This window comes from Paramisgurnus dabryanus, chromosome 23, assembly GCF_030506205.2.
Source record: "Paramisgurnus dabryanus chromosome 23, PD_genome_1.1, whole genome shotgun sequence".
Lineage (NCBI taxonomy): Eukaryota > Metazoa > Chordata > Actinopteri > Cypriniformes > Cobitidae > Paramisgurnus > Paramisgurnus dabryanus.
Window position 1 is genome coordinate 28,232,850 of NC_133359.1, and position 27,145 is coordinate 28,259,994.

General features: G+C 40.9%; 1 protein-coding gene across 1 annotated transcript in view; it reads right to left on the reverse strand.

The window, feature by feature from the left end:
• LOC135788147 (uncharacterized) overlaps positions 1-27,145 on the reverse strand; it is a 101,110-nt gene that overhangs the window by 49,839 nt on the left and 24,126 nt on the right. The window contains exons 10-40 of the mRNA XM_073813287.1: positions 19,618-19,721; positions 19,409-19,527; positions 19,155-19,319; positions 7,748-7,947; positions 7,491-7,591; positions 7,225-7,343; positions 6,966-7,133; positions 6,591-6,790; positions 6,343-6,443; positions 6,079-6,197; positions 5,817-5,984; positions 5,438-5,637; positions 5,177-5,277; positions 4,913-5,031; positions 4,653-4,820; positions 4,276-4,475; positions 4,028-4,128; positions 3,763-3,881; positions 3,502-3,669; positions 3,124-3,332; positions 2,875-2,975; positions 2,610-2,728; positions 2,350-2,517; positions 1,975-2,174; positions 1,714-1,814; positions 1,449-1,567; positions 1,191-1,358; positions 817-1,016; positions 570-670; positions 307-425; positions 45-212 (exon numbers count right to left, since the gene is read on the reverse strand). Coding sequence (XP_073669388.1) covers positions 45-212; positions 307-425; positions 570-670; positions 817-1,016; positions 1,191-1,358; positions 1,449-1,567; positions 1,714-1,814; positions 1,975-2,174; positions 2,350-2,517; positions 2,610-2,728; positions 2,875-2,975; positions 3,124-3,332; positions 3,502-3,669; positions 3,763-3,881; positions 4,028-4,128; positions 4,276-4,475; positions 4,653-4,820; positions 4,913-5,031; positions 5,177-5,277; positions 5,438-5,637; positions 5,817-5,984; positions 6,079-6,197; positions 6,343-6,443; positions 6,591-6,790; positions 6,966-7,133; positions 7,225-7,343; positions 7,491-7,591; positions 7,748-7,947; positions 19,155-19,319; positions 19,409-19,527; positions 19,618-19,721 — 4,513 coding nt within the window. The remainder of the gene's footprint in view (positions 1-44; positions 213-306; positions 426-569; positions 671-816; positions 1,017-1,190; positions 1,359-1,448; positions 1,568-1,713; positions 1,815-1,974; positions 2,175-2,349; positions 2,518-2,609; positions 2,729-2,874; positions 2,976-3,123; positions 3,333-3,501; positions 3,670-3,762; positions 3,882-4,027; positions 4,129-4,275; positions 4,476-4,652; positions 4,821-4,912; positions 5,032-5,176; positions 5,278-5,437; positions 5,638-5,816; positions 5,985-6,078; positions 6,198-6,342; positions 6,444-6,590; positions 6,791-6,965; positions 7,134-7,224; positions 7,344-7,490; positions 7,592-7,747; positions 7,948-19,154; positions 19,320-19,408; positions 19,528-19,617; positions 19,722-27,145) is intronic.

Sequence of the window (27,145 nt, forward strand, 5' to 3'; positions counted from 1 at the left end):
CAATTACAATGGCATGCTTACCCAAGATCAAAGATCGAACATACCTGCGAATTCTGGGCAAGACCTGCCAGGAAATCATTCACGTTTTGGAACGCATTGCCATTTTCTAGATGGTCAAATACCATGGTGATCATGTCTGGGTTTTTCAGTGCTCCAGAGTTCACAGTAAGTTGAGCAACTTGAGAAGCGCTCAGAAGGTCCAGTGCCTCAAACTGATGAGGGAAAAACAAATGAAAGGTTTCAGATTGAGCATGGACCACAGGATACAGTCACATATTAAATTGTGCAGCACATCAAAGGACTTACATTGGAAAAGTTCGCATTGAGCAGTGGCAGATCTTGGAATACCACGTAGACTGAGAATTTACCAAAGTTCACATCAAGCCAGGCTCTGAGACTGCTGCTGTATGACCCACAGGTTGAGCCTGCAACAATGCCATGCATGAGAGGCTCATTGAGAGAAAAACAGCAAAAATGACAGGCAATGAAAGTAATGCCTTAAAGGCACAAGAAGCAATTCAAACAAACATAAATCGAGGCCAGGAAAAAGTTCAGTCAACTAGATTTACCCGATCCGCCGGTGTGTTTCAGATGATCCACCAGAACAATTGTGAGTTCCTGCTGTCTCTTCAGTGACATCTGGTCAAAGACGCTGCTAAGACCCTCAACTCTACATCAGAAAGTAAAATGAAAAGGTAAGATAGATGCCAATTTTGCCTGCTTTAAGTGACTGACTAAAACATCTTGAGACAGGGCACCTAACAGGACAATAAGTGCATTAAAGTACATGGCCAACAATTTGAGCATACTACGTACATTGCGTGGAATGCGATGCAGTCACCGTAGGTTGTAGCTGTCTGGAGCATCTCTGCAGTTATGCTGGGCAAGAGGGGAATCAATTGCAAGGTGAACCAGAAAACCCAGTCTTCTCTCAAGAACTCAGTAAAATGGAGACTGATGATGGCAAAGGTCTGATTCATCATCATGTCCCTCACCACTGGATGGATTTCCAAAGCCTTGAGAAAATAACCAAACAAAGAAGAACATCAACAGACCTTGTACAAATTCCTTCAGCCCTTCTGAATTTCAGCCGCTCCATTTCTATCGATCAAATGGATGCAGACTTGTATATGTTTGCATGCTCTTCTATTACAATGACATGCTTTCCCAAGATCAAAGAAAGAACATACCTGTGAATTCTGGGTGAGACCTGCCAAGAAATCATTCATGTTCTGGAACGCATCACCATTTTCTAGATGGTCAAATACCATGGTGATCATATCTGGGTTGTTCAGTGCTCCAGAGTCCACTGTCAGTTTAGCAACTTGGTAAGCGCTCAAAGAGTCCAGTGTTTCAAACTAATGAGGAGAATCAAACGAAAGGTAGCAGACTGAGCATGGACATGAGGATAGTCACAGAAATAATTGTGCAGCAAATCAAGGCCTTACATTGGAGAAGTTCACATTGAGCATTAGAAGATCTTGGAATGCCACGTAGACTGATAATTTACCAAAATTCACATCAAGCCAAGCGCTGAGACTGCTGGTGTCTGACCCACAGGTTGAGCCTGCAACAATGCCACACAGGGGAGGCTCATTGAGAGAGAAACAGCAATCATGACAAACAAAGCACAGATATGGCTTTTAACACAAAAGAAGCAATATAAACAAGCAAAAATGGAGGCCAGGAAAAAGTTGAATCAACTAGACTTACCTGTTCCGCCGGTATGTTTCAGATGATCCACCAGAACTAGTGTGAGCTCCTGCTGTCTCTCCAGTGACATCTGGTCAAAGACACTGCTAAGACCCTCAACGCTACATTGGAAATGTAAATTAAAAAGGTAAGATAGATGCCTATTTTTCCTGCTTTAAATGACTGACTAAAACAGACTGCAATCAGGCATCATGTTTTTACAGACAATGGCACAATAAGTGCATTAAAGTACATGGCCAGCAATGTTAGAGTACAACTTACATTGCGTGGAATGCGATGCAGTTGTTGTCTGATGTTACTCTATGGAGCATCTCTGCAGTTATGCTGGGCAGGAGAGGAATCAGTTTCATTGTGAACCAGGAAACCCAGTCTCCTCTGAAGAACTCTGTAAAATGGAGACTGATGATGGCAAAGGTCCGATTCATCATGATGTCCCTCACCACTGGATGGATTTCCAAATCCTTGAGGAAATGAACAAACACAAAAGAACATCAACAGACCCTTTACAAATTCCTTCAGCCCTCCTGAATTTTCTGCCACGCCATTTGGATCAATCAAATGGATGCAGACTTGTATATGTTTGCATGCCCTTCTATTTCAATAACATGCTTACCCAAGACAAAAGAATAAACATACCTGCGAATGCTGTTCGAGAGCTGCCAGGAAATCATTAATGTTCTGGAACGCATTGCCATTTTCTAGATGGTCAAGTACCATGGTGATCATATCTGGGTTGTTCAATGCTCCAGAGTTCACCGTAAGTTGAGCAACTTGGGAAGAGCTCAGATGGTCCAGTGCCTCAAACTGATGGGGGAAAACAAACAAATTTTTTCAGATTGAGCAAGGACACAAGAAAACAGTCACAGAACAAATTGTGCAGCAAATCAAGGCCTTACATTGAAAAAGTTTGCATTGAGCATTTGAAGATCTTGGAATGCCACGTAGACTGAGAATTTACCAAAATTCACATCAAGCCAGGCGCTGAGACTGCTGGTGTCTGACCCACAGGTTGAGCCTGCAACAATGCCACACAGGGGAGACACAATTACAGAGAAACAGCAATCATGACAAGCAAAGCACAGTTATGTCTTATAACGAAAATTAAGCAATTCAAACAAGCAAAAATGGAGGCGGGGAAAAAGTTGAATCAAATAGACTTACCCGATGCACTAGTGTGTTTCAGATGATCCACTAGAACAAGTGTGAGCTCCTGTTGTCTCTCCAGTGACATCTGGTCAAAGACGCTGCTAAGACCCTCAACGCTACATTGGAAATGTAATATAAAAAGGTAAGATAGATGCCTATTTTGCCTGTTTTAAGTGACTGACTAAAACATCTTGAGACAGGGCACCATGATTTATTGACAAATTGCATTAAAGTACATGGTCAACAATGTTACTTGCTACGTACATTGCTTGAAATGCGATGCAGTCACCGTCTGATGTTGCTGTCTGGAGCATCTCTGCAGTTATGCTGGACAGGAGAGGAATCAGTTTCACCTTGAACCAGGAAACCCAGTCTACTCTCAAGAACTCTGTAAAATGGAGACTGATGATGGCAAAGGTCCGATTCATCATGATGTCCCTCACCACGGGATGGATTTCCAAAGCCTTGAGGAACTGACCAAACACAAAAAAACATCAACAGACCTGGTACAAATTCCTTCAGCCCTCCTGAATTTTCTGCCGCGTCATTTGTATAGAAAAAAAAACGGATGCAGACTTGTACATGTTTGCATGCTCTTCTATTACAATGACATGCTTTCCTAAGATCAAAGATTGAACATACCTGCGAATTCTGGGCGAGACCTGCCAGGAAATCATTCACATTCTGGAACGCATCAGCATTTTCTAGATGTTCAAATACCATGGTGATCATATCTGGGTTGTTCAGTGCCCCAGAGTTCACCGTAAGTTGAGCAACTTGGGAAGCGCTCAGAAGGTCCAGTGCCTCAAACTGATGGGGGAAAAACAAACGAAAGGTTGCAGACTGAGCATGGACACCAGGATACAGTTACAGAATAAATTGTGCAGCAAATCAATTACTTACATTGGAGAAGTTCGCATTTAGCAGTAGCAGATCTTGGAATTCCACGTAGACTGAGAAATTACCAAAGTTCACATCAAGCCAGGCGCTGAGACTGCTGGTGTCTGACCCGCAGGTTGAGCCTGCAACAATGCCATGGAGTGAAGACTCATTTTGAGTGAAACAGCAATCATGACAGGCAAAGCAGAATAATGCATTTTAACGCAAAAGAAGCAATTTAAACAAGCAAAACTGGAGGCCGGGAAAAAGGTGAATCAATTAAACTTACCAAATTCGCTGGTGTGTTTCAGATGGTCCACCAGAACAATTGTGAGCTGCTGCTGTCTCTCCAGCGACATCTGGTCAAAGACGCTGCTAAGACCCTCAACACTACATTGGAAATGTAAAATTAAAAGGTAATATGGATGCCAATTTTGCCGGCTCTAAGTGACTGACTAAAACATCTTGAGACAGGGCACCTAACAGGGCAATAAGTGCATTAAAGTACATGGCCAACAATGTGTGCATACTACGTACATAGCCTGGAATGCAATGCAGTCGCCGTAGGATGTTGCTGTCTGGAGCATCTCTGCAGTCATGCTGGGCAAGAGAGGAATCATTTTCACGGTGAACCAGGAAACCCAGTCTCCTCTTAAGTACTCTGTAAAATGGAGACTGATGATGGCAAAGGTTCGATTCATCATGATGTCCCTCACCACTGGATGGATTTCCAAAGCCTTAAGGAAATGACCAAACACAAAAGAACATCAACAGACCCGGTACAAATTCCTTCAGCCCTCTTGAATTTTATGCCGCCCATTTGTATCGGAAAAAAAACGGATGCAGACTTGTATATGTTTGCATGCTCTTCTATTAAAATGACATGCTTTCCCAAGATTAAAGAAAGAACATACCTGCGAATTCTGGGTGAGACTTGCCAGGAAATCATTCACGTTCTGGAACGCATTGCCATTTTCCAGATGATCAAATACCATGGTGATCATGTCTGGGTTGTTCAGTGCTCCAGAGTCCACCGTCAGCTTAGCAACTTGGGAAGTGCTCAGAGAGTCAAGTGCCTCAAACTAATGAGGATAAACAAACGAAAGGTTGCAGCCTGAGCATGTACACCAGGAAACAGTCACAGAACAAATTGTGCAGCAAATCAAGGCCTTACATTGATAAAGTTCGCATTGAGCAGTAGCATATCTTGGAATGCCACGTAGACTGAGAATTGACCAAAGTTCACATCAAGCCAGGCTCTGAGACTGCTGGTGTCTGACCCACAGGTTGAGCCTGCAACAATGCCACGCAGAAGAGACTCATTGAGAGAGAAACAGCAATCATAACAGTCAAAGCACAGTAATGGCTTTAAGGCACAAGATGCAATTCAAACAAACATAAATGGAGGGCAGGAAAAAGTTGAATCAACTGGACTAACCCAATCCGCCAGTTTGTTTCAGATAGTCCACCATAATAACTGTGAGCTCCTGCTGTCTCTCAAGTGACATCTGGTCAAAGACTCTGCTTAGACCCTCAACGCTACATTGGAAATGTAAAATTAAAAGGTAAGATAGATGCTTATTTTGCCTGCTTCAAATGACTGAACAAAACATCTTGAGACAGGGCACCATGATTTTATTGACAATGGCAAAATAAATGCATTAAAGTAAATGCCCAGCAATGTTAGCCTACTACGTACATTGCGTGGAATGCAATGCAGTCGCCGTCTGATGTTGCTGTCTGAAGCATCTCTGCAGTTATGCTGGGCAGGAGAGGAATCAGTTTTACAGTGAACCAGGAAACCCAGTCTACTCTCAAGAACTGTGTAAAATGGAGACTGATGATGGTAAAGGTCCGATTCATCATGACGTCCCTCACCACCGGATGGATTTCCAAAGCCTTGAGGAAATGAACAAACACAAAAGAACATCAACAGACCTGGTACAAATTCCTTCAGCCTTCCTGAATTTTCTGCTGTGTCATTTGTATAGATCAAACGAATGCAGACTTGTGCATACTTGCATGCATGCTGTTCTATTACAATTTCATGCTTACCCAAGATCAAAGATTGAACATACCTGCGAATTCTGGGTGAGACCTGCCAGGAAATCATTCACATTCTGGAACGCATCAACATGTTCTAAATGGTCAAATACCATGGTGATCATGTCTGGGTTGTTCAGTGCTCCAGAGTTCACTGTAAGTTGAGCAACTTGAGAAGCGCTCAGAAGGTCCAGTGCCTCAAACTGATGAGGGAAAAACAAACGAAAGGTTTCAGACTGAGCATGGAGCCCTAGATAGAGTCACAGAATAAATTGTGCAGCACATCAAAGGACTTACATTGGAAAAGTTCACATTGAGCAGTAGCAGATCTTGGAATGCCACGTAGACTGAGAATTTACCAAAGTTCACATCAAGCCAGGCTCTGAGACTGCTGGTGTCTAACCCACAGGTTGACCCTGCAACAATGCCACGCAGGTGAGACTCATTGAGAGAGAAACAGCAATCATGACAGGCAAAGCACAGTAATGCCTTTAAGGCACAAGAAGCAATTCAAACATACATAAATCGAGGCCGTGAAAAAGTTCAATCAACTAGACTTACCCGATCCACCTGTGTGTTTCAGATGGTCCACCAGAACAATTGTGAGCTCCTGCTGTCTCTCCAGTGACATCTGGTCAAAGACACTGCTAAGACCCTCAACGCTTTATTGGAAATGTAAAATAAAAAGGGAAGATATATGCCATTTTTGCCTGCTTTATGTGGCTATCTAAAACATCTTGAGACAGTGCACCTAACGGGACAATAAGTGCATTAAAGTACATGGCCAACAACGTGAGCATACTACGTACATTGCGTGGAATGCGATGCAGTCGCCGTAGGATGTTGCTTTTCGGAGCATCTCTGCAGTTATGCTGGGCAATAGAGGAATCAGTTTCACGGTGAACCAGGAAACCCAGTCTCCTCTGAAGAACTCTGTAAAATGGAGACTGATGATGGCAAAGGTCCGATTCATCATGATGTCCCTCACCACTGGATGGATTTCCAAATCCTTGAGGAAATGACCAAACACAAAAGAACATCAACAGACCCTTTACAAATTCCTTCAGCCCTCCTGAATTTTCTGTCACGTCATTTGCATCAATCAAATGGATGCAGACTTGTATAAGTTTGCATGCCCTTCTATTACAATAACATGCTTTCTCAAGATCAAAGAAAGAACATACCTGCAAATTCTGGGTGAGACCTGCCAGGAAATCATTCACGTTCTGGAACACATAGCCATTTTCTAGATGGTCAAATACCATGGTGATCATGTCTGTGTTGTTCAGTGCTCCAGAGTCCACCGTCAGCTTAGCAACTTGGGAAGCGCTCAGAGAGTCCAGTGCCTCAAACTAATTGTAAAAACAAACGAAAGGTTGCAGACTGAGCATGGACACCAGGATACAGTCACATAACAAATTGTGCAGCAAATTAAGGCCTTACATTGAGAAAGTTTGCATTGAGCAGTAGCAGATCTTGGAATGCCACGTAGACTGAGAATTTACCAAAGTTCACATCAAACCAGGCTCTGAGACTGCTGGTGTCTGACCCGCAGGTTGAGCCTACAACAATGCCATGCAGGGGAGACTCATTGAGAGAGAAACAGCAATCATGACAAACAAAGCACAATAATACCTTTTCACGCAAAAGAAGCAATTCAAATAAGAAAAAATGGATGCTGGGGAAAAGGTTGAATCAACTAGACTTACCTGATCTGCCGGTGTGTTTCAGATGATCCACCAGAACAAGTGTGAGCTCCTGCTGTCTCTCCGGTGACATCTGGTCAAAGACGCTGGTAAGACCCTCAACGCTACATTGGAAATGTAAAATAAAAGGTAAGATAGATGCCTATTTTATGACTGACTAAAACAGCTTGAGACCAGGCATCATGTTTTATTGACAATGGCACTGTAAGTGCATTAAGTGCATTAAAGTACATGGCCAGCAATTTTAGCGTACTACGTACATTGCATGGAATGCGATGCAGTCACGGTCTGATGTTGCTGTCTGGAGCATCTCTGCAGTTATGCTGGGCAGGAGAGGAATCAGTTTCACCGTGAACCAGGAAACCCAGTCTTCTCTCAAGAACTGTGTAAAATGGAGACTGATGATGGCAAAGGTCCGATTCATCATGATGTCCCTCACCACCGGATGGATTTCCAAAGCCTTGAGGAAACAAATAGCAAATATCATTTGTTTTACCTTAGTTATGAATTTGCCAGATTTACCATGAATTTAAAAAGATGATGGTTGGTTCTTTCTAAAGTCAATTATCAACTCTTTGGTTATATTTGTTTACATTGCAATTTGTAGCTTTTACGCTCCACACCATTCTACAAAGCTTCTGAAAAGGGTTTATATTTTCGATCTCTTGTCAACCCTCAAAACATTCAAGCACAGCAGAGTCATATAAAATTATGCAGGTAGCAAAATCTCTGTGGTCTTCATAATGTGAAAAATCAGCGCTACTGTTCCATAGTGATTAACCCTTGTGCATTGTTCAAATTCACTACCCTTTCGTGTTGTTCGTTGATGAAAACATCCACTAAATTAAACTGCTGCAAAAATCTATCAGATTTTTTATTTCTGTGCAGCATCAGATTTTATTTTTTACTCTCCCTCATTTTCTATTTTTGCCCCATTGACTTTTAACAACATTATACTGACATATAATAATACATTATAACAACATTATTTTTTTGATTGCAAAGCCATGACATCATATAATTATTCTTGATTGTTGGTGGTTTTTCCTTTTGCAAAGAAGTAAAATTTGTCATTTTTACTGTTGATCACCATGTGGCACCATTAACCCCCTGGGGTCCAAAAATGTGACGCCTCGTTTTGACGTGTTTTCTCCTTATCATGGCAGAATCAACTTAAAATACTCCATCATTAATAATCATACACTTACATGTTTGACATCATTTGAAACTGTAATGGGTATTCTTTAATATGTGTTCATTCACAATAACAACAGATCTTTGTGTTTTTGTCAAATAAAGAAAATAAACAGTGTGTGCATCCAGACATGTCTTTCTCCGCCAGCTGTCTCTCAAAACACGTTACAAAAATCAATTGAAATTCCGCAAATACTCGTCACACAAACATGATACACATATCCAAAGACAGCTTGAAATGTCTACTTTTAAACAAGCTAATTATAATCAAAAACAAATATTGCCTGTTTATATAATCTGCATTGAAGTAAAGAGAGTTTTTCCTGGCTGAGCTCATTATCTCTAATGCGGTCACGCCCACAGGCTGTTGACATGGTAATGAACAGAGGAGCAGTTCAAACCAAAACGAACAAAGCGTAAAGTTTTATCAAATTTAAAGACTTTACCGCATTTTTTAGATGATAAACTTTATACACACATTTGAGGAATATCTTCATTTTTGACTGGACATTGAGGAAGAGAAGCGTTTATCTTTAACGTTACATAAGAAGAAGAACAATGGAAGACACACTGGAGGAGTATATATTTCTGAAGTGAGTAACTTATTTATTCTCATTTATATTTGCTATCATGTAATATGTTTATGGCTTGTGCAGTTCAGCCTACATAAGCAACCTCAGCAGACTGCACGCTTCGGATTGAAAAACTTTCGCATTGTTTACAAACGAGGACGCGTGATCTTACGTAATGGCGGATATCTGTTACATGCTGTACAGTGTTAGACACAGTAATTTACTTTCGTTTCCTTCATGGAAACTTTCAGTGAGCCTGCACTGCAGGCTCTTTTAAGTGTGTGCTGTAACATGATTCCATATATTTTATAAACCCCTTAAAGCGCTAAATTATAAACCCCTTAAAGCACGTATAATATGTGTGTGAAATGAATGAAATGACATGAATGACATTTCCTCCGCGTCCCTTATTTAGAAACGCGAGCTGTTTTGAAATTAGTTTAAAATCTTAAAAACGCTGCTAATATCAAGCTTCTTTTAACCCAACTGTAAAAATTACAAATTTAGTGTTTTTTTTATTGTAATTACACAAGACCAGAAAACCTAAATAAAATGCTGCACTCTGATAATAAAATATATATTAATAACTCTGTGTCTCCGTGTGACTTCGGTCACAGCTGATCTTTTAATTACTTCAAGTTGAAGCAAGCTTCATTGTCAATCTAGGTGAATATAAAATAACCATGTAAATAGATACAAATATGAAAATGCAACATTTTAAAATCAAAATTTTTATTGAAGATGCATTTAACATAAAAATAAAGTAAGTAAATAACAACTGAAACATATTAATTAAATCTTTCTAATTAACTCTTTGTAATCATGTTGCTTGTTTTGAACTAAGTCAAAACTGATTTTTAAATAATAAAGCATACTGTTATTTGAAATTTTAAACGAATATCTGATTATTTATTAATTTAGATGAAGATTAATGAGAAAGTTTTTTTAAAAAACAATTAGTTTTATGTTCACGCAAACGCTATATGGACATAGATAATAATGAGCTCAGCAAGTTTGTTGTAATGCTTTTTACGCTTTCGTAAATTCTTGTCAAAACCATTGTTAAACATTTCACTCTCAGAAAACATACAAAAACGATCATTTTAGATGTTTAATTACTATATTTGAATCGCTAGACGAGGGATTAATGTAGGGTACTTATTTTTTTCTGAAAACCTCCCACTCATTTAGACAGAATGGGTCACATATAACTGTGCTGAAAGACACAATAAACGCTTAAAGGTGATGTACAGTCAATGCGCTATCAACTTTAACACACATAGGCACAAGCTGTATGAGGCTTTGAAAATGAGAAGTTTGTTTTCCATGCCTATTATTAATGAGAATCAAGTTATTTGTCTTTTTGATTAAACTGTTGTAATATTATTTGTAATAAATATTTACAGTTATTTAAGTTATAATTATAATAAAAGCAAAAATTAATTTAAAATGCCATTTTCATGTAATATGACAAACTTCCGGTTTAAGACCAGCCCACTTCCTGTTCCATCCGAATACAAATACAGATACAAATAATTTTTAGATTGTTACAGATACAAATACAGATACAAATACTGACTCTGCTGCACACCCCTACTAATCACTGCAGATGTTTATCTGAGATGTTCTGAATTGAGTTTATGTACATGATAGTTTATCTGAATGTAGTGCTATCAGTGAAATTTACCCATCAGTTATGTATGTAAGGGTATTTATGTGGACAATTTATGCTAACAGCTGTTTATAACTCTCTTACAGGTCTGCATCCCTCTCATCAGTACAAAACTATGAAGTGGAAAACACTTTTTGGACATAAAGTTATATGGTAACATGAGCCACATGTTTACAGCTCTGTTGTTTATCAGTTTCTTAGTTTATACAAGTTACATTTTTGAATAGGGTTTGTTTCCAAATAAACTGAAAATGTCCTACTGACCTTCATTTCTATTTTTATTATATTGTTAATTTCTTAATAAACCTCAACAAACATGTACACATTTGTCCTCACATTCTTTACTGTAGTTTCCTCTCACATTACTGCCTCATTATGCAGCTCATTATGCAGCTCATTGTTTGCAAGCTGTCAACCAATCCTTCTCGCATACGGCCCCTATAAACAATAAGTGTCTTACAATTTCTAAATCAATATATTGTTTAATGTGAATGAGTAGGCAGGATGATTTTCACATCATTTTAAAGAAAAAAACTCTAGACTACTACACTGTAAAAAATCCAATTAATGAAATGTTGGATGGGCAAAATATATAAGTTAAACCAATTTTCTTGTTTGGGCTTAGTTGAGAAGACATATTATTTTAAGTCTACATAAATCTTTGTTTAAAACATTAAATGAATGGTTATTTTCAAATTAAGTCAACATTCAGAAAGGCTAGCGTCTATTTAAAAATGTGCTCAGACACTTTCGTACGGAGCTCCAGAGAATCACACCCCGCCCAGCGCAGCCTCACCTCGGCAAGCGCATCAGAAATCGACTGCTGGCTCTGATATCTCTGTGGTGTTTAAACATGTTATTTAATTGATTTGAATTCCTTATACTTAAAAATGAAAGGGTTGTTTTAAATCATATTTTAGGATTGCACTTATTTGGTATTGCTGTTAAGTGATGTTCATATTCACATTTGTTATAACCGGACTGCGTCTTGCCTGCGAATTTGAACTTCAGAGCTGAAGGAGCGGGTGGAGAAATAGTCCCAATATAACAATCTTAAATAAAACTTCTAAATATACCGTGTGTTGGCACGCGCGCGACCCGCTCTCATGCGTGCATGCGTGTGTATGTATGTGCGTGTTTCGAATTTAAAATGTCTTAACTCGGAAGGATCTGGATCTCAGGTCATTTCATCTGAGATCAATCCGCACATAACAGCCACAAAACGACACAAGTCATCAGCCGTTTCTTCAAGTTCACGTCAGGTAAGTGGTTGTAAATAAATGTTAATTTTAGACTATATTAATTGGCAAAGACGCAAATACTCGATGTTTTTGTAAAGATATATATATATATATATATATATATATATGTTTATATAAAGGTGTGTTATGTTATGTGTCCGAGGTAAAGTGGAGGTATTTTAGTTAAAATAACATGTATATAGGGTTGGTTTACCGGACAGGGTTTAGGGATCGGTCTTAATTATAAATGGGACATTTTTAAAATCAAACCTTATAAAATACAATACTGGCGTGCATTTTGAGAGAAAACAATAGCACTCATATGTTAAAAGATGTCAGTATTTTAGTCAGTGATAACCCTGTCCGAGAAAACCGGCCAATAGTGTTTAATTATGTGTGATGTCTGTGTCACGGTAGGAAATCCATTGTTTCCTCTGTGTCGTGTGTGTGTGTGTTTGTTTACTCACCGCTCTGCCATGTGCTCATCAGGCTGATGCCGCTCACCTGTGTGACCAGCTGATCATCATTACATCTCCTGTATAAATACTCACATGACTTTCTGATTCTCACTCTTTGTTCCGCTCCCATGTTGTGTGGTTATCGTGTCGTTCTGTGTGGATTACGTGTTCCATTTGGATTGTTTATTGTGGTCGTCGTCTTCGTGTGGATGTTCCCGTGTACAGTTTGGATTATCACCACTGCTCACCACTCCACCAACGCCGCACTCAATATTCATCTCCACCAACTAACCACCGTAGTCTTCGCCACCATTGCCACCAACACCGGACATTATTTGCCTCAACATTGACTCTGTGTTCTCTCTCTTTGTTTATATTTTAATAAACATTGTTATCTTTTCACCTGCATTTGCTTCCACGCATTTCGTGTCATTACAGAAGAATCTGGCCAACATGGAAGCAGCAGGAGACCAACCCACCGCGACGCTCAAGGAATTTCTTCAGCGCTCCCTGGCTCGCATGGATCATCAGGACAAATCCATCGAGGAGATGCGGAAGGCCGTCCATGGTGGCAAAAGTGTCCGAGCTCTCTCAGCGATCTCCACATCCCACGCTACCCACTGTGCCGCCCACGCTGTCTGCACCATCTTCACCCCCAGGGGGCAGGTTTTTACCAGAACCACGGTTACCCATTCCAGAAAAATACTCCGGTGAGCCCAATTATTGCCGTACTTTCTTATCTCACTGCTCCTTGCATTTCGCTCCACAGCCCCGGTCATTCTACCTCGAGGAAACTAAGGTAGCGTTCACTCTCTCTCTGTTGACGGGCAAGGCTGCCCTCTGGGGGACGGCGGTGTGGGAGAATAGAGACATCTTCTGCTCCTCGTTCTCCCTGCTATCCGAAGAGATGAAGAGGGTTTTCGACCGCTCCGTCGCCGGGAAAGAAGCCAGGAAAGAGCTCCGACAGGAGGATCGTTCGGTGTCCGACTATGCCATCGAGTTCCGGACCCTGGCGGCGGAGTGCAGGTGGAACGAGGATGTGCAGTGGGATCATTTCCTGCATGGGCTTGCGGATCGGATCCAGCGAGAGATCGTCATGGCGGAGTTACCCACTTCTCTCAACGGGCTGGTAGATTTGGCGATCCGGGTCGATGCACGATAAGCCCTGGCTGTCAGAAGGAAAACCACCACCACGTTCCAGCGCAAAACAGAACCGATCAGCCCTCCCAGCGATGTACCCTTCATTGTATGGACGGATCATAAGAATCTCGAGTACATTAGAACTGCCAAAAAACTTAACTCCAGGCAGGCTCGGTGGGCTCTATTTTTCGGTCATTCGATTTTACACTCTCTTACCGGCTGTGTTCCAAAAACATTAAACCCGATGCTTTATCCCGTCTTTTTGAGCGTTCCGATCGTACTGCTACTCCCGAGCACATTTTACCGGAGACCATCATTATCTTCGGGCTCAGATGGGAGGTCGAATCGAAGGTTTTTACAGCCTTAGAAGGGGTAACGCCCCCGGCTCGTTGCCCACCGAACCGACTATTTGTGCCGGAGAAGTTACGGTCAGACGTTCTCCAGTGGGGTCATTGCTCCAGTGTTGCTTGTCACCCAGGGGTTAATAGAACTAGGTTCCTAGTTAAGCAACGATTTTGGTGGCCTGGTATGTCTCGTGACACCCACGATTTCGTCTTTGCATGTTCGGTTTGCGCCACTGGTAAGACTTCCAATCGACCTCCGGATGGGTTACTGTTACCGCTGTCAGTCCCTTGGGGACCCTGGTCCCACATTTTGCTAGATTTTATTACCGGCCTCCCACCCTCCCAGGGTAATACGGTGATTTTAACCGTAGTGGACTGGTTCTCGAAGGCGACTCACTTTATTCCCTTGCCCAAACTACCTTCAGCCAAGGAAACAGCGGTAGCTGTCATTGATCACGTCTTCCGAATACATGGCCTCCCGACAGACGTGGTCTCTGACAGAGGTCCCCAATTCGTGTCCAAATTTTGGCATGAGTTTTGCAAATTGCTAGGATCGACTGTTAGTATTTTGTCTGATTTCCATCCCCAGAGCAATGGTCAAAACGAACGAGCCAATCAGGATGTCGAAAGGGTGTTGCGATGTTTGGTCTCCAAGAATCCTTCGTCCTGGAGCCAGCAACTCTCAATTGTGGAGTATGCACACAATTCATTGCCAGTGTCATCCATGGGCATGTCTCCATTTAAGTGTAGTTTAGGTTACCAACCACCTAATTTTTCCAGTCTGGAATCCGAGGTCTCGGTCCCCTCCGCACACGCACTAGTCCAGAGGTGTCACCGCACCTGGACCAAGGCTCGTAGAGCCCTGCTCCAGGTTAGGTCGCGCACCAAGGCTAAGGCCGATCGCCACCGGTCAAGGCCACCCGTCTACGTCGTCGGTCAAAAAGTGTGGCTTTCTACTCAGAACATTCCGATGCGTTCCGTATCGAATAAAATTTCCTAAATTTAGTGGCCCGTTTGCTGTTACCAAAATCATTAATCCGGTAACAGTCCGCCTTAATCTCCCTCCGGGGTACAGGAGGATTCATTCTTCGTTTCATGTATCCAAAATCAAACTGGTGATTTTCTCACATCTTAATCCGCCTGCCCCGGTCCCCCCCCGCCTTGTCTCGTTAATGGGGAGCCCACGTATTTGGTTGATCGTATTCTGGACTCTAGACGGAGGGGCCGCAGATTAAGTACTTGGTGGATTGGGAAGGTTACGGTCTGGAGGAGAGAAGGTGGGTTCCTGCTCGGAACATACTGGATCATCGCCTTATTGATGATTACAATCAACAGGTAAAGCAGGCTGGGAACATCAAGTGACGTCCTAGGGGAGGGGGTACTGTCACGGTAGGAAATCCATTGTTTCCTCTGTGTCGTGTGTGTGTGTGTGTGTGTGTGTGTTTGTTTACTCACCGCTCTGCAATGTGCTCATCAGGCTGATGCCGCTCACCTGTGTGTTGATTGTCTCGCTCCAGCTGATCATCATTACATCTCCTCCATAAATACTCACATGACTTTGTGTTCCCTGACAGATTCTCACTCTTTGTTCCGCTCCCAGGTTGTGTGGTTATCGTGTCGTTCTGTGTGGATTACGTGTTCCAGTTGGATTGTTTATTGTCGTCGTCGTCTTCGTGTGGATGTTCCAGTGTACAGTTTGGATTATCACCACTGCTCACCAATCCGCCAACGCCGCACTCAATATTCATCTCCACCAACTAACCACCGTAGTCTTAGTCTTCGACATTATTTGCCTCAACATTGACTCTGTGTTCTCTCTCTTTGTTTATATTTTAATAAACATTGTTATCTTTTCACCTGCATTTGCTTCCGCGCATTTTGTGTCATTACAGTCTGAGGGAAATTTGGCCTAAAGTTAACGTTATTTTAGGGAATAAAGTCTTTCACCGTCAAGCTTTATTATATTAAACATGTATGTATTTATATTCCTCTGTTTATCAGAGTGGAGATGATGTGAGAGGCAGACCAGAGGGATAAATGGCGAGAAGAAGTTCTGCTAAATGGGCTTGCAGATGTTCTGACTGACTTTGAAGTGCTTTTTGGACTGTTTTATGCCCTCTATTTAGAGAAGACTTAATTCTGTATGTTCAGTCTGTATGATAAGTGAATAAAGCTTTTGTTTTAATGTGACTGAAGTTAATAATTTTGTTTACAACACCAGCATAAATAATGATTTATTTAAAATTCCCAAATAATAAATATGAATTGAAGTAACACATAAAACATTGAGTAAATACTTAAATTTTAGCCCAGTTTGTGCTGAACGCAGTCGTATGAGACACTTGCCATTATTATGTTTTAAAGCAGCTAAAAAAAGACCAAATGCAAGAGCATGTCAGAACCTCTGCCAGTGTCCTAAAATGGTCGGACCCCAGAGGGTTAACCCTTCAACTCTAATCAAGCACACCTGAACAACTAATCAAGGTCTAAAGAGTCACCTGAAAACTACAGGCAGGTGAGATTTTATCAAGGTTGGAGCTAAAATCTGCAGGACATCGGCACTCCAGGACCGACGTTGCCTACCCCTGGACTAGTGTGATCGCTCTGTACCGCGCCCGGCCGGGTTGCAGAGGTGGGCTGGAGCGTGGTTCATTTGGGCTCAGGAGCGGAATGCTATGGTGTGAGCACAATCGCACCTGAGCGTGATTAAAAAATGGTCCGTCAATTGCACGACCACTTACCTTCATCTACCTTTGTAAAAACCTTTTGATTCGTGCAGCAGGGTACGTGAAAGTCTGAGCTGTATACGTGACAGATCAACTAAGCAATATGATGACATGTGAGAGGGCTGTCTGTATTCGCGCACGAAACGACTCCGAATAAAAAACACAGACTTAACATTAAGATGGGTTCCAGTGTTAAGAGAGCGTTTTACTTCCTGCTTTTTTCAAAGCAATCACATCTTAATGACGAAAGCGCACCCGGGCTCGGATGGATAAAAGTACAGTGTGAGCGCGTGCATGTGGGGGAGTAGGGAGGTGTGACAATCGCCCTGGGGCATGGTTTGGTTTGGTTTGGACAATGTGACTGCACCCTCAGTCTCCTGCAGCTGTGCCTCCAGACACAAATTCACAGACACTAGCATACCAGCAGCTCAGAAGTGAAGAGGGGACCATGCAAGTGGTGCACAGAACAAAAAAGTCAGCACTTGCATCTGATGTGGTGGACACACTTTCACAGAGCACCAAGTGATATGCTACAAGTCCTGCTGGAAAGACTGAACACACACATGTGCACACACACTGGTTTCCATGTTTTGTGGGGACATTCCATCAGTGGGGAACCTTCAGGGCCTTCTACGCCTTCAGAGAAGGCCTTAAAAAATTTATAAAAAGATTTTTTATAAATAAATAATAAATAATATAGTATTCAATAAAAATATGTTTTTACATTTTTAAATGTTTATTTAATTCAATTTAATACAATACATGTAATATATTTTCTCTCATCTATGTTCTAACGTTAAGCTTACTGTCAGGTTCATGTCATGAAAACATCTAATCCAATCAGAATCGTCTGTCTCTATTAAGGCCCGGTTAGCTGGCTCATTCATTGGTTAGGACTTCATGAATCCCAGGGAAGGCCAAGCTATGTGTTTTGGTGTGGAGAGTGACGGGCAAATTGACCAATCACGTTTTGATTTCAAGTGGGCGGGTAAAAAACAAAGCATTGTTAGCCTTCATGAAGTCCTAAGCATGCAACAAACTGGATGCGAGCTGCCGTAAAACACCAAAGACGAAGATCATAGACCGTTAATATTAATACAGTCTAATGGCCCAAATCTCTGTGGTGAGAGTGGTTGAGGTAAATGGCGGAAAACGTGATTGACGTTGTGGCTAGCTTGATAGGGGTGAGGTAAAAACGAAATAACTTAAGCGCGTACTCGTGAAGAGCACAGCCGGGAGAAGCGCGTGCAGAGGAGAATGACGTGAACACGAGAAAAATAATGGGTTTAATTATACTTTTACTTCCTGACAGTTTCACTTGTTACGTGAGGATAGTAATGACTGACAGACGACGCCGAATTACATACAATATAATTTCCTAACTAAATCTGAGAGAATGTGAAAACATTAAAATATTTTTTTCCACCATATACCCGATGGGCAGGGCGGAGATACATTTTTCGACATGAATTCGCTATAGCCCCGGGACCTCGGGGCTCGGGTTAGCGATTTTGCGAGCCCTGGATATCTTATAACAACAGTTATTAGCCACAAGGAGGTGCACTGAGAACGCTGGGTGGTATATTTCCCCTTATGAAAAGACTAACAAGGTATCCTACAGCTAAATATATATTTCCAAAAAATTAAAAACTAAATTAAAGAACATAATTTAAGCTTGTTAAATGCAAATTTACAGAGCCCCTGTCATTACAGAGCAGCAGAGTCTGTATTTGTGTTTATCAGTTAGATTTAAGTAATTTTAAACTTTAAAACTGCATTTAAAGGCAGACAATGCCCATTCTGTAATTTAACTTTGCGTGCTCAGAATTTTTACACGTTCATTGTATGATTTAACGAAATACGAATAGCCTAGTATTATGGATGTAGAGGCATTTGCACTTCATTGGATATTTTGAAGGCCCAGCTGAAGTACCCACGGTTCGCCACCGCATTCCATAGACATAATGGTTTTTATACTGTACAAACTGTATATTCTATTCCCTTCCCTAACCCAAACCCTAACCCCAACCATCACAGAAAAGGCCTATAACTCTATCCACAGTGTTTAACCTGCTAACCAATCATCACACTGGTTATTGTGTTATCCCAAACGAACTTAAAAGTAAATGAAATAGAGAGCAGGAAAATAAACTTAAAGATATCTAAAACATTACAAAAATGAAACAAAACATAGATTTGGTTAATGTCAATTCTGTGCTTGACCCCAAACTAAATCATGGACAACTGATAAAACGGAATCTAATAAGTTCTTAGTTAAGTTTTTAATTGTCTGAATAGGACTTTGGTGTAATGGACTCACGTCACTTTGAGTTAGTGTCCAGAAAAACTCATCAACATTCTGGAAAGCATCACCTTCCTCTAGATGGTCAAAAATCAAGTTGATCATATTTATGTTTTTCAGTGCTCCCGACGTCTGAGTCAACTCAGCTACTTGAGATGGTGTCAGCAATCTAAATGAATTAAACTGCAGAGAGTACAAGTTAACTGCAGGCATCATTGTTTTAAATATAATTTCATCTCAGTGAAACAATCATATTGTTTATATTATTTTACCTCAGTAAAATAGCTGTTGAGCATTTGCAGGTTTCTGAGCGAAGCATATCTAAAAAACATCCCTAAGTTCTTTTGTAGCCATTCACTGTTATCTGTGTTGTTTGAAAAACACCCAGGATCTGAAATAAAATGTCATCCATGACATTCAGTTCTCCATAATAAAAAATGACCCTCAATCCATGTGTCTGTTAATGGGTCTGTTAATGTACCTGTGGTATCTGCTCTGGACAGGTATAGGTAAATGAGATGAGTGAAGATCATTTTCTGTTGGTTGTCTGTTATCAGTGTTTCCTCTTCGCTAAGATCTCCGACACTATTAGTTCAAAAAATAATATTTGTATTAGCATTCACAAAATTGGTAAATCCACAACTGAATTATGAATTTACTCTTGCTGAAGGACTCCAAAAGTTAATGTTTTGTTTAATAAGCTGAAAACAATATCCAGCCCCAGAAAAAATTAAGAGACCACTCCAGTTTGACTTTGATCATATTTCTAAATGTATTGTGACCATTACTGTCCAGTGTCTGTTGAATTCCAACAAACGCAAACCTCACGGGTGACATAAATTCATCCATCAGCAATGTAAAATACTGAGAAGACACATAAAAGATTTGACCATAAGTGACTATTGGCATGCCGACTTGTTCAGTCAAGAACTTTTATTAATCATTTGAAATTTGAGACGGATCAGAGAAGGTGTAATTGTCAGGATCCTGAATGTCATTATATGTGTTTTGTCTTGTTTCTAGTACCAGGATCCTGACACCCTCATATAAGTGTTCTGTGTTTGTGTGGAGAGTCACGTGACCTATTTGTTATGTGTGGCACGTGCTCTCCTGTCTTTAGTCTTAACCTTACCCTCCTGTTTCCTAATTAGGTATGATTAGTTTCCTCACCTGTGTGTTATTGTCCCCTAATTAGTTCCCCTATTTAAATGTCATTGTGTCTCTTGTCTTTGTGATATCATTGTATGTGTGTGAGACACCGTCAGGAGTCTTTGTCTTGGTTTTGCGGTGTCTTTAATTGATTCTTGTCTGGTTTACCCCCTTGAGGGAGATTCTGTTCAATAATTAAAGTCTTTTGAGTTGAGAGCTGTCTGCACTTGGGTTCTTTACCAGCAATCCCTGACAGTAATTAGTTTAAAACATGTCACTTCCTATTGCCAGCTGGTGGCCCTATAACCATGGCTGAATCCGAAATCGCATACTTACTGTGTAGCTACTGAATTTCACTGGGTACCTACTTAACGTGCGCTAAAACAGTATGTACGTTCGCGTTAAGTATGGACCGCATTCGCCATGTTGATGTTATCATGCGATATATGACGTAGTAGACTTGTTCGAGTTCATGCGGAACCACAAGAATCGACAGGAGATTGACATCACAATACCGCGAGAGCAACTCGAAATCAGACTTCTCCGTGTGATTTCTGGAATCGCTCTCACGGTACTTTGATGTCATCCAGCTGTTGGTTCTTACAGCGGTGCATAAACTCGAACAAACCTAATAACGGACATGAAAACGTATGCTTGTGTATGAGGGACAGGTGCACTAACACCTGATTGCATCAGTAACTTCACAACTCTACTACGGTCTCTGTCAGTGTTACTGTTACAGATATATTACATAATTTTGTAGTGGACAAAAATAAGTAAAACAAGCAGATTGTAATTTAATATCTATTGTCAGTTGACAGCAGCTATGCTTGAATACAAACTAGACAATGCAGGCAATGTGATTATATACATTTTAGTGAAGCAATTTCTTGTATATACTTAAAACAACAGGAAACATGAATAAAAAATAAAGTAATAAACCATCACAATAAATGAAAACGTATAGAAGTGAATCCCATATAAAAAAAAAACTTTATTCAAATGTATTTTTCTAACAAACCATCAAATATTTACTGTCATCTCAACACAGCTGTGACAATTCTACAGCTTTATTTTCATGAATCAGCTGAGCACTTTGTGGTATATCCTGGGTCTGTGCATGATGTCAGGGTGCTGAGGAGTCCTGTGTAACGTATCAAAATCACACGATTGGTTGGTCTCCGGTCGATTGCTTTGCTTTCACGTGGCATCATGGGAAAGCTGGGATAAAAGTGTCCTTCTGATGCACGCTTCAGAATCTGGGCGGACTCAGTAGGGCATCCGGGGATTTCTCGCCTACTGATTTTATGCATACTGAGGATTCGGACGTACTACTCTGTTCACGTGCTTTTTCCCCTACTACATTTTCAAGTAAGTAGGCGGTTTCGGACAATACTTAAGTACACGTGCCTCTGAATCTCGCGAGAAATAGTCCAAAATCCCGCTAATTCTCGCCTGCCCTTTTACGTATACTGAGGTTTCGGACATACTATTCGTTCGCCTACTGCTTTTTGCCTACTATATAGTATGGCAGTATGCGGTTTCGGATTCAGCCCATAAGTGACTATTGACATGTACATGTGTTCAGGTCAAGTCTCCTGTCAATCATGTGAAGTTTGGGACAGATTGGACATTTCATAATCATTGTAAAACATTTTACTTTTGATGCCTATAACTAGACCCCCAAGCCGCCGCCAGGCTCCGCCATTTGCGCCATTTAGAAGTTCAGCCGCCGCCAGCCAATAACTTCCTAAGCCAAATTGAATGGCCAGCTGATAAAGTTTTGCTGAGCCGGCTAGAATTATTTGCATCAAATAATAATTCTATCACATAGAGACATACACACACAAAATATATAAACAATACACGAGATCTATTTTCCGACTGGTTTCATAACAGCAAAGTCTTGTGCTCGCTCATTGCTACGATACACAGAGGCCGTTTCTCAGTCCGAGGGTTGCAGCCTGCGGGGGTCGCGTATGCATGCTGCATACGTCATCAAGCCTGGTTTTTTTAATAGCCATACGCATATTACAACAATTTACGATTAACTAAGAAGAAGAATAAACTTTATAATTGTTAATATTTTGAAATAGGACAGTTCCACATTGCTAATTCACGACGCATGCTTCAGTGTACATTGAAATGAAATGTGCAAAACTTTGTCCAAAATAATACTAAAACAGTGTGTGTTTATATTACAGTTTTTCTCAGTCTCATTTTCTCATTGCTTGGAAAGATTGAGATATAGTTAATTAGTATAACATAGACATTTGTAGACACGTAGTGGCAGCTTCAGCCATTTGCAGCTATGAAAAGTTTGGTGGCTGCAGCAGCCATTTAGGTTTGGGCTGAGCCGGCTAGCCAGCCAATAACTTTATCAGCCAGTCATTATTCTCAAAACAAATGGCTTTGGCTCTACCTATAACACACATACATTTTCACCAACACTAATGCGTGTGCAAAGGTTCATGATTTTTTGAGCATGTTTAAGCCTTCAAAAATGCAATTCATTTTGAATAAGAATAATAATAATAATCAGTGTTGGGGGTAATGCATTACAAGTAACGTGCATTACGTAATAATATTACTTTGCTGAAGTACATAGGAACATATTATGATCAAAGATATTGGACTTTGTTATTATGATCGAGACTTTCTAAATCTTTAACCAGAAGCCCTGTCTCAGACTAATACAGTAGGACATATAATGGTGAGTTTATACATTTTCTTAATGTTTATAGTGGTGTCATTATTATTTACAGTTTATAGTCAGGAGTATTACTCCAGTCAACTATTTAGGGGGGCAGACTCTGTGTTGTGTCATAGGCTGTAGGATTTACTGTTGTTGGAATAAAATTTACACTTAAAGGTGACATAGAATGATTGAACGGGGTATTTATCCTTGTTCTGTGATGTGACATGTAGACAAAACATTTTTTGTTAGGGTCTGCAATGCCTTAGAAGCTTCCTAAAAACCTCTCTCAGATAGCTCTTTTAGGGTGGGGGATTTTAAACAAGTGGTTTTGCACCTATTTGGCTCCCCCTACTGGCTTAACTTGCAATCTCATTACTGATTGGCTGACTTTGCTGCCACTCAAAAAATGTAGCCAAATATTTTAAAGTGGAGTGGCAGTGAGATGCCTGTAATGTCATAAGCTTTTCAGATTGGGCTGTTTTCTGGCTGACATTTCTAAAAGAGGAATTTTTTATAAGACTGAGATGTTTAGCATGTTTAGCACTTTTTGTATGTTCATGAATGTGGGTAGACTACCATTATTCAACAAAGACAAGATAAAAATAGTTTTCATTCTCTGTCCCCTTTGTTTGATGCTCATTTTCTCATTAAATAACAATCTCTCAAACGAGTTCTTTAGTAAAATCACTACCTGTTGAATCTGTCGTAGCCTATGACGCTTTCACGTCATGCATTTTGCTGACGAGGAATGACATATCAGTGTTCGGAACTACGTTCACGTAACGTAAATAACGTAAAAACTAATTCCGTTACTAATTCAGTTTATATTGAGTTCTGTGTTTTCAAGTGGATTAATAATTTGGTGGGGCACTGCCCATAGATTGTATAAAACAGGCACAGCCCCACCTGCCCATATACTATAGACAAGCTACTGTTGGTTATTTATAAGTTGTTTTATAATTTTTCCCTTGAAACATTGTGCTGCATGGCATCAAGGTAACTTGGCTTAGGTAGCGTGCAAACCAAAGCTTTTAAACGCGGCTGAAAACAGCTGGAGGACGCCGAATGCTACCTGTTTTTTTCAGCCGAGGGCTTTGGTTGCTGTGATACTTGAGCTGTGAGATGGTTGGTTGTTGTGATATTTGTCCCGCCATTCGTCCACTGTGATTGGAAGGCCATGTGAGAACTTTAATTGACGAGCTGAGCTTTTTACCCAAAGTTGAATAATTTTCGACCACAGCGCGGAATAAACAGACAGCTGCTGGCTGTTTTGAAAAACGGCGCGCTTCCATTGGGGAAAAAAAACATATGCTAGCCACGGGCGTAAAAACTTTGTTGTTCACGCCCCCAGTTTATGTACACTCTATGCTTTGCCCACCCTGTTTTATAAGGCCCACCCACTTGGACATTTCTGGCTTCGCCACTGGTTATAATCATCAAAATTAAAAGAAATAAATATTTGAAATATATCAGTCTATGTGTAAAGAATGAATATAATATACAAGTTTCATTTTTTGAATGGAATTAGTAAAAAAATCAACTTTTTTAATGTTTTCTAATTATATGACCAGCACCTGTATTAATGCCATTGTTTTGTCTCAAGATGCACATCAGTATTTTTTTGTAAGGTATGTTTGTAAAATCTACTTTTCTTTTTCTGTCCTGGATTAATCTAAACCCTTTCTGGAAAACAACCACATAAGGTTGGGCTTTGTGACTTACACACCCAAATCAGAAAAAGGAACACATGAAGAAATGTATTTCATGTCTCTTCATCCAGTATATTAAAAAACCACATCAAAACGTTTCACAAATTCTGCCCTAATTTATATGTTAATGCCTCCTCAAGACTAGTTATGTTGGCTTGAGAAAGCCAACATACTGTTGTTGCACTTAAACTTATTATTAGTGGTGCTTGCATTTATGCAAGGCATCACTATTATTATTGCTCAGGGATATTATTTTTATTTTTATTCTTATTTCTGGACAAAATTTCGGCGTGTAACTCGTCCCGCACGGTTTGTCGTAGACCCATGAAAGAGAGCTCAAATCAACCGGCTTATTGAGGAGATGGTGCCTATATCTTTTATAAGCGATCGGGTGCAGGGTTTTCGAAAGGGGGGCGAAAAAACACCCGAAAAATCCCATTGACTTAACATTGCGCCCAACTTTGACAAGTCATAGCTCCGCTCAAGGATTTTGTAGAAAAGTGTGGGTTACTACATTTAAAGAGGGTGACAGGCTATGTAACAACATACATCACATTGGGGTGTAAATTGTACCCCTGGGGTGTAAGAGGCACCCGAAATTTCCCATTGACTTATAATGGGGCAAGGAACATGCCCATATAAGGGAATAAAAAAATTCCAGATGGGATATCTTTGCTTTACAATGTTGTAGAGACAAGGGGGTGGGCTCATTTTACTCAGGCATCCAATCAGTCTATCAGGATAGTCCCAGATCTATTAAGCCACGCCCCTAGCAACAATTTTGGCCACCCTAGCAACATCTCCCATAGACTGCCATTATAAAATGCCCAGATGGATATCTTTGCAGCACAGTGTCATAGAGACATGGGGGTGGGCTCATTTTACTCAGGCATCCAATCAGTCTCTCAGGATTCTGAAAGAGGCATTAAGCCACGCCCATAGCAACCACTTTTAAGCACCCTAGCAACATAAAATTCAAACAGTTATATCTCGTCACCAGAACATCGTAGAGACACAGGGGTTGGACCGTTTTACTTGTGACTAGGAGTGTAATCACTGGGCACATCATTGGCCACTCCTAAGCCACGCCCCTAGCAACCAAATTTGAGCACCCTAGCAACAGAATAAACAAAGCCTTATATCTTTGCATCAGAACATCGTAGAGACACGGGGGTTGGACCGTTTGACTCGTGACTCAGACTGTAATCACTATGGGATGCCAATTTTTTCCCTAGCAACCAAATACAGTATCCTAGCAACAGAGTAAACAAAGCCTTATATCTCCGCATCAGAACATCGTAGAGACACGGGGGTTGGACCGTTTGACTCGTGACTCAGAATGTAATCACTATGGGATGCCATTTTTTCCCTAGCAACCAAATACAGTACCCTAGCAACAGAGTAAACAAAGCCTTATATCTTTGCATCAGAACATCGTAGAGACACGGGGGTTGGACAGTTTGACTCGTGACTCAGAGTGTAATCACTATGGGATGCCAATTTTTTCCCTAGCAACCAAATACAGTACCCTAGCAACAGAGTAAACAAAGCCTTATATATCCGCATCAGAACATCGTAGAGACACGGGGGTTGGACCGTTTCACTCGTGACTCAGAATGTAATCACTATGGGATGCCAATTTTTTCCCTAGCAACCAAATACAGTACCCTAGCAACAGAGTAAACAAAGCCTTATATCTCCGCATCAGAACATCGTAGAGGCACGGGGGTTGGACCGTTTTACTTGTGACTTGAAGTGTAATCACTATGGGATGCCAATTTTTTCCCTAGCAACCAAATACAGTACCCTAGCAACAGAGTAAACAAAGCATTATAACTCCGCATCAGAACATCATAGAGACACGGGGGTTGGACCGTTTTACTCGTAACTCGGCGTGTAATCACTAGTGGATGCCAATTTTTTCCCTAGCAACCAAATACAGTACCCTAGCAACAGAGTAAACAAAGCCTTATATCTCCGCATCAGAACATCGTAGAGGCACGGGGGTTGGACCGTTTTACTTGTGACTTGGAGTGTAATCACTATGGGATGCCAATTTTTTCCCTAGCAACCAAATACAGTACCCTAGCAACAGAGTAAACAAAGCCTTATATCTCCGCATCAGAACATCGTAGAGACACGGGGGTTGGACCGTTTTACTCGTGACTCGGCGTGTAATCACTAGTGGATGCCAATTTTTTCCCTACCAACCAAATACAGTACCCTAGCAACAGTGTAAACAAAGCCTTATATCTCCGCATCAGAACATCGTAGAGACACGGAGGTTGGACCGTTTTACTCGTGACTCGGCATGTAATCACTAGTGGATGCCAATTTTTTCCCTAGCAACCAAATACAGTACCCTAGCAACAGTGTAAACAAAGCCTTATATCTCCGCATCAGAACATCGTAGAGACACGGGGGTTGGACCGTTTTACTCGTGACTCGGCGTG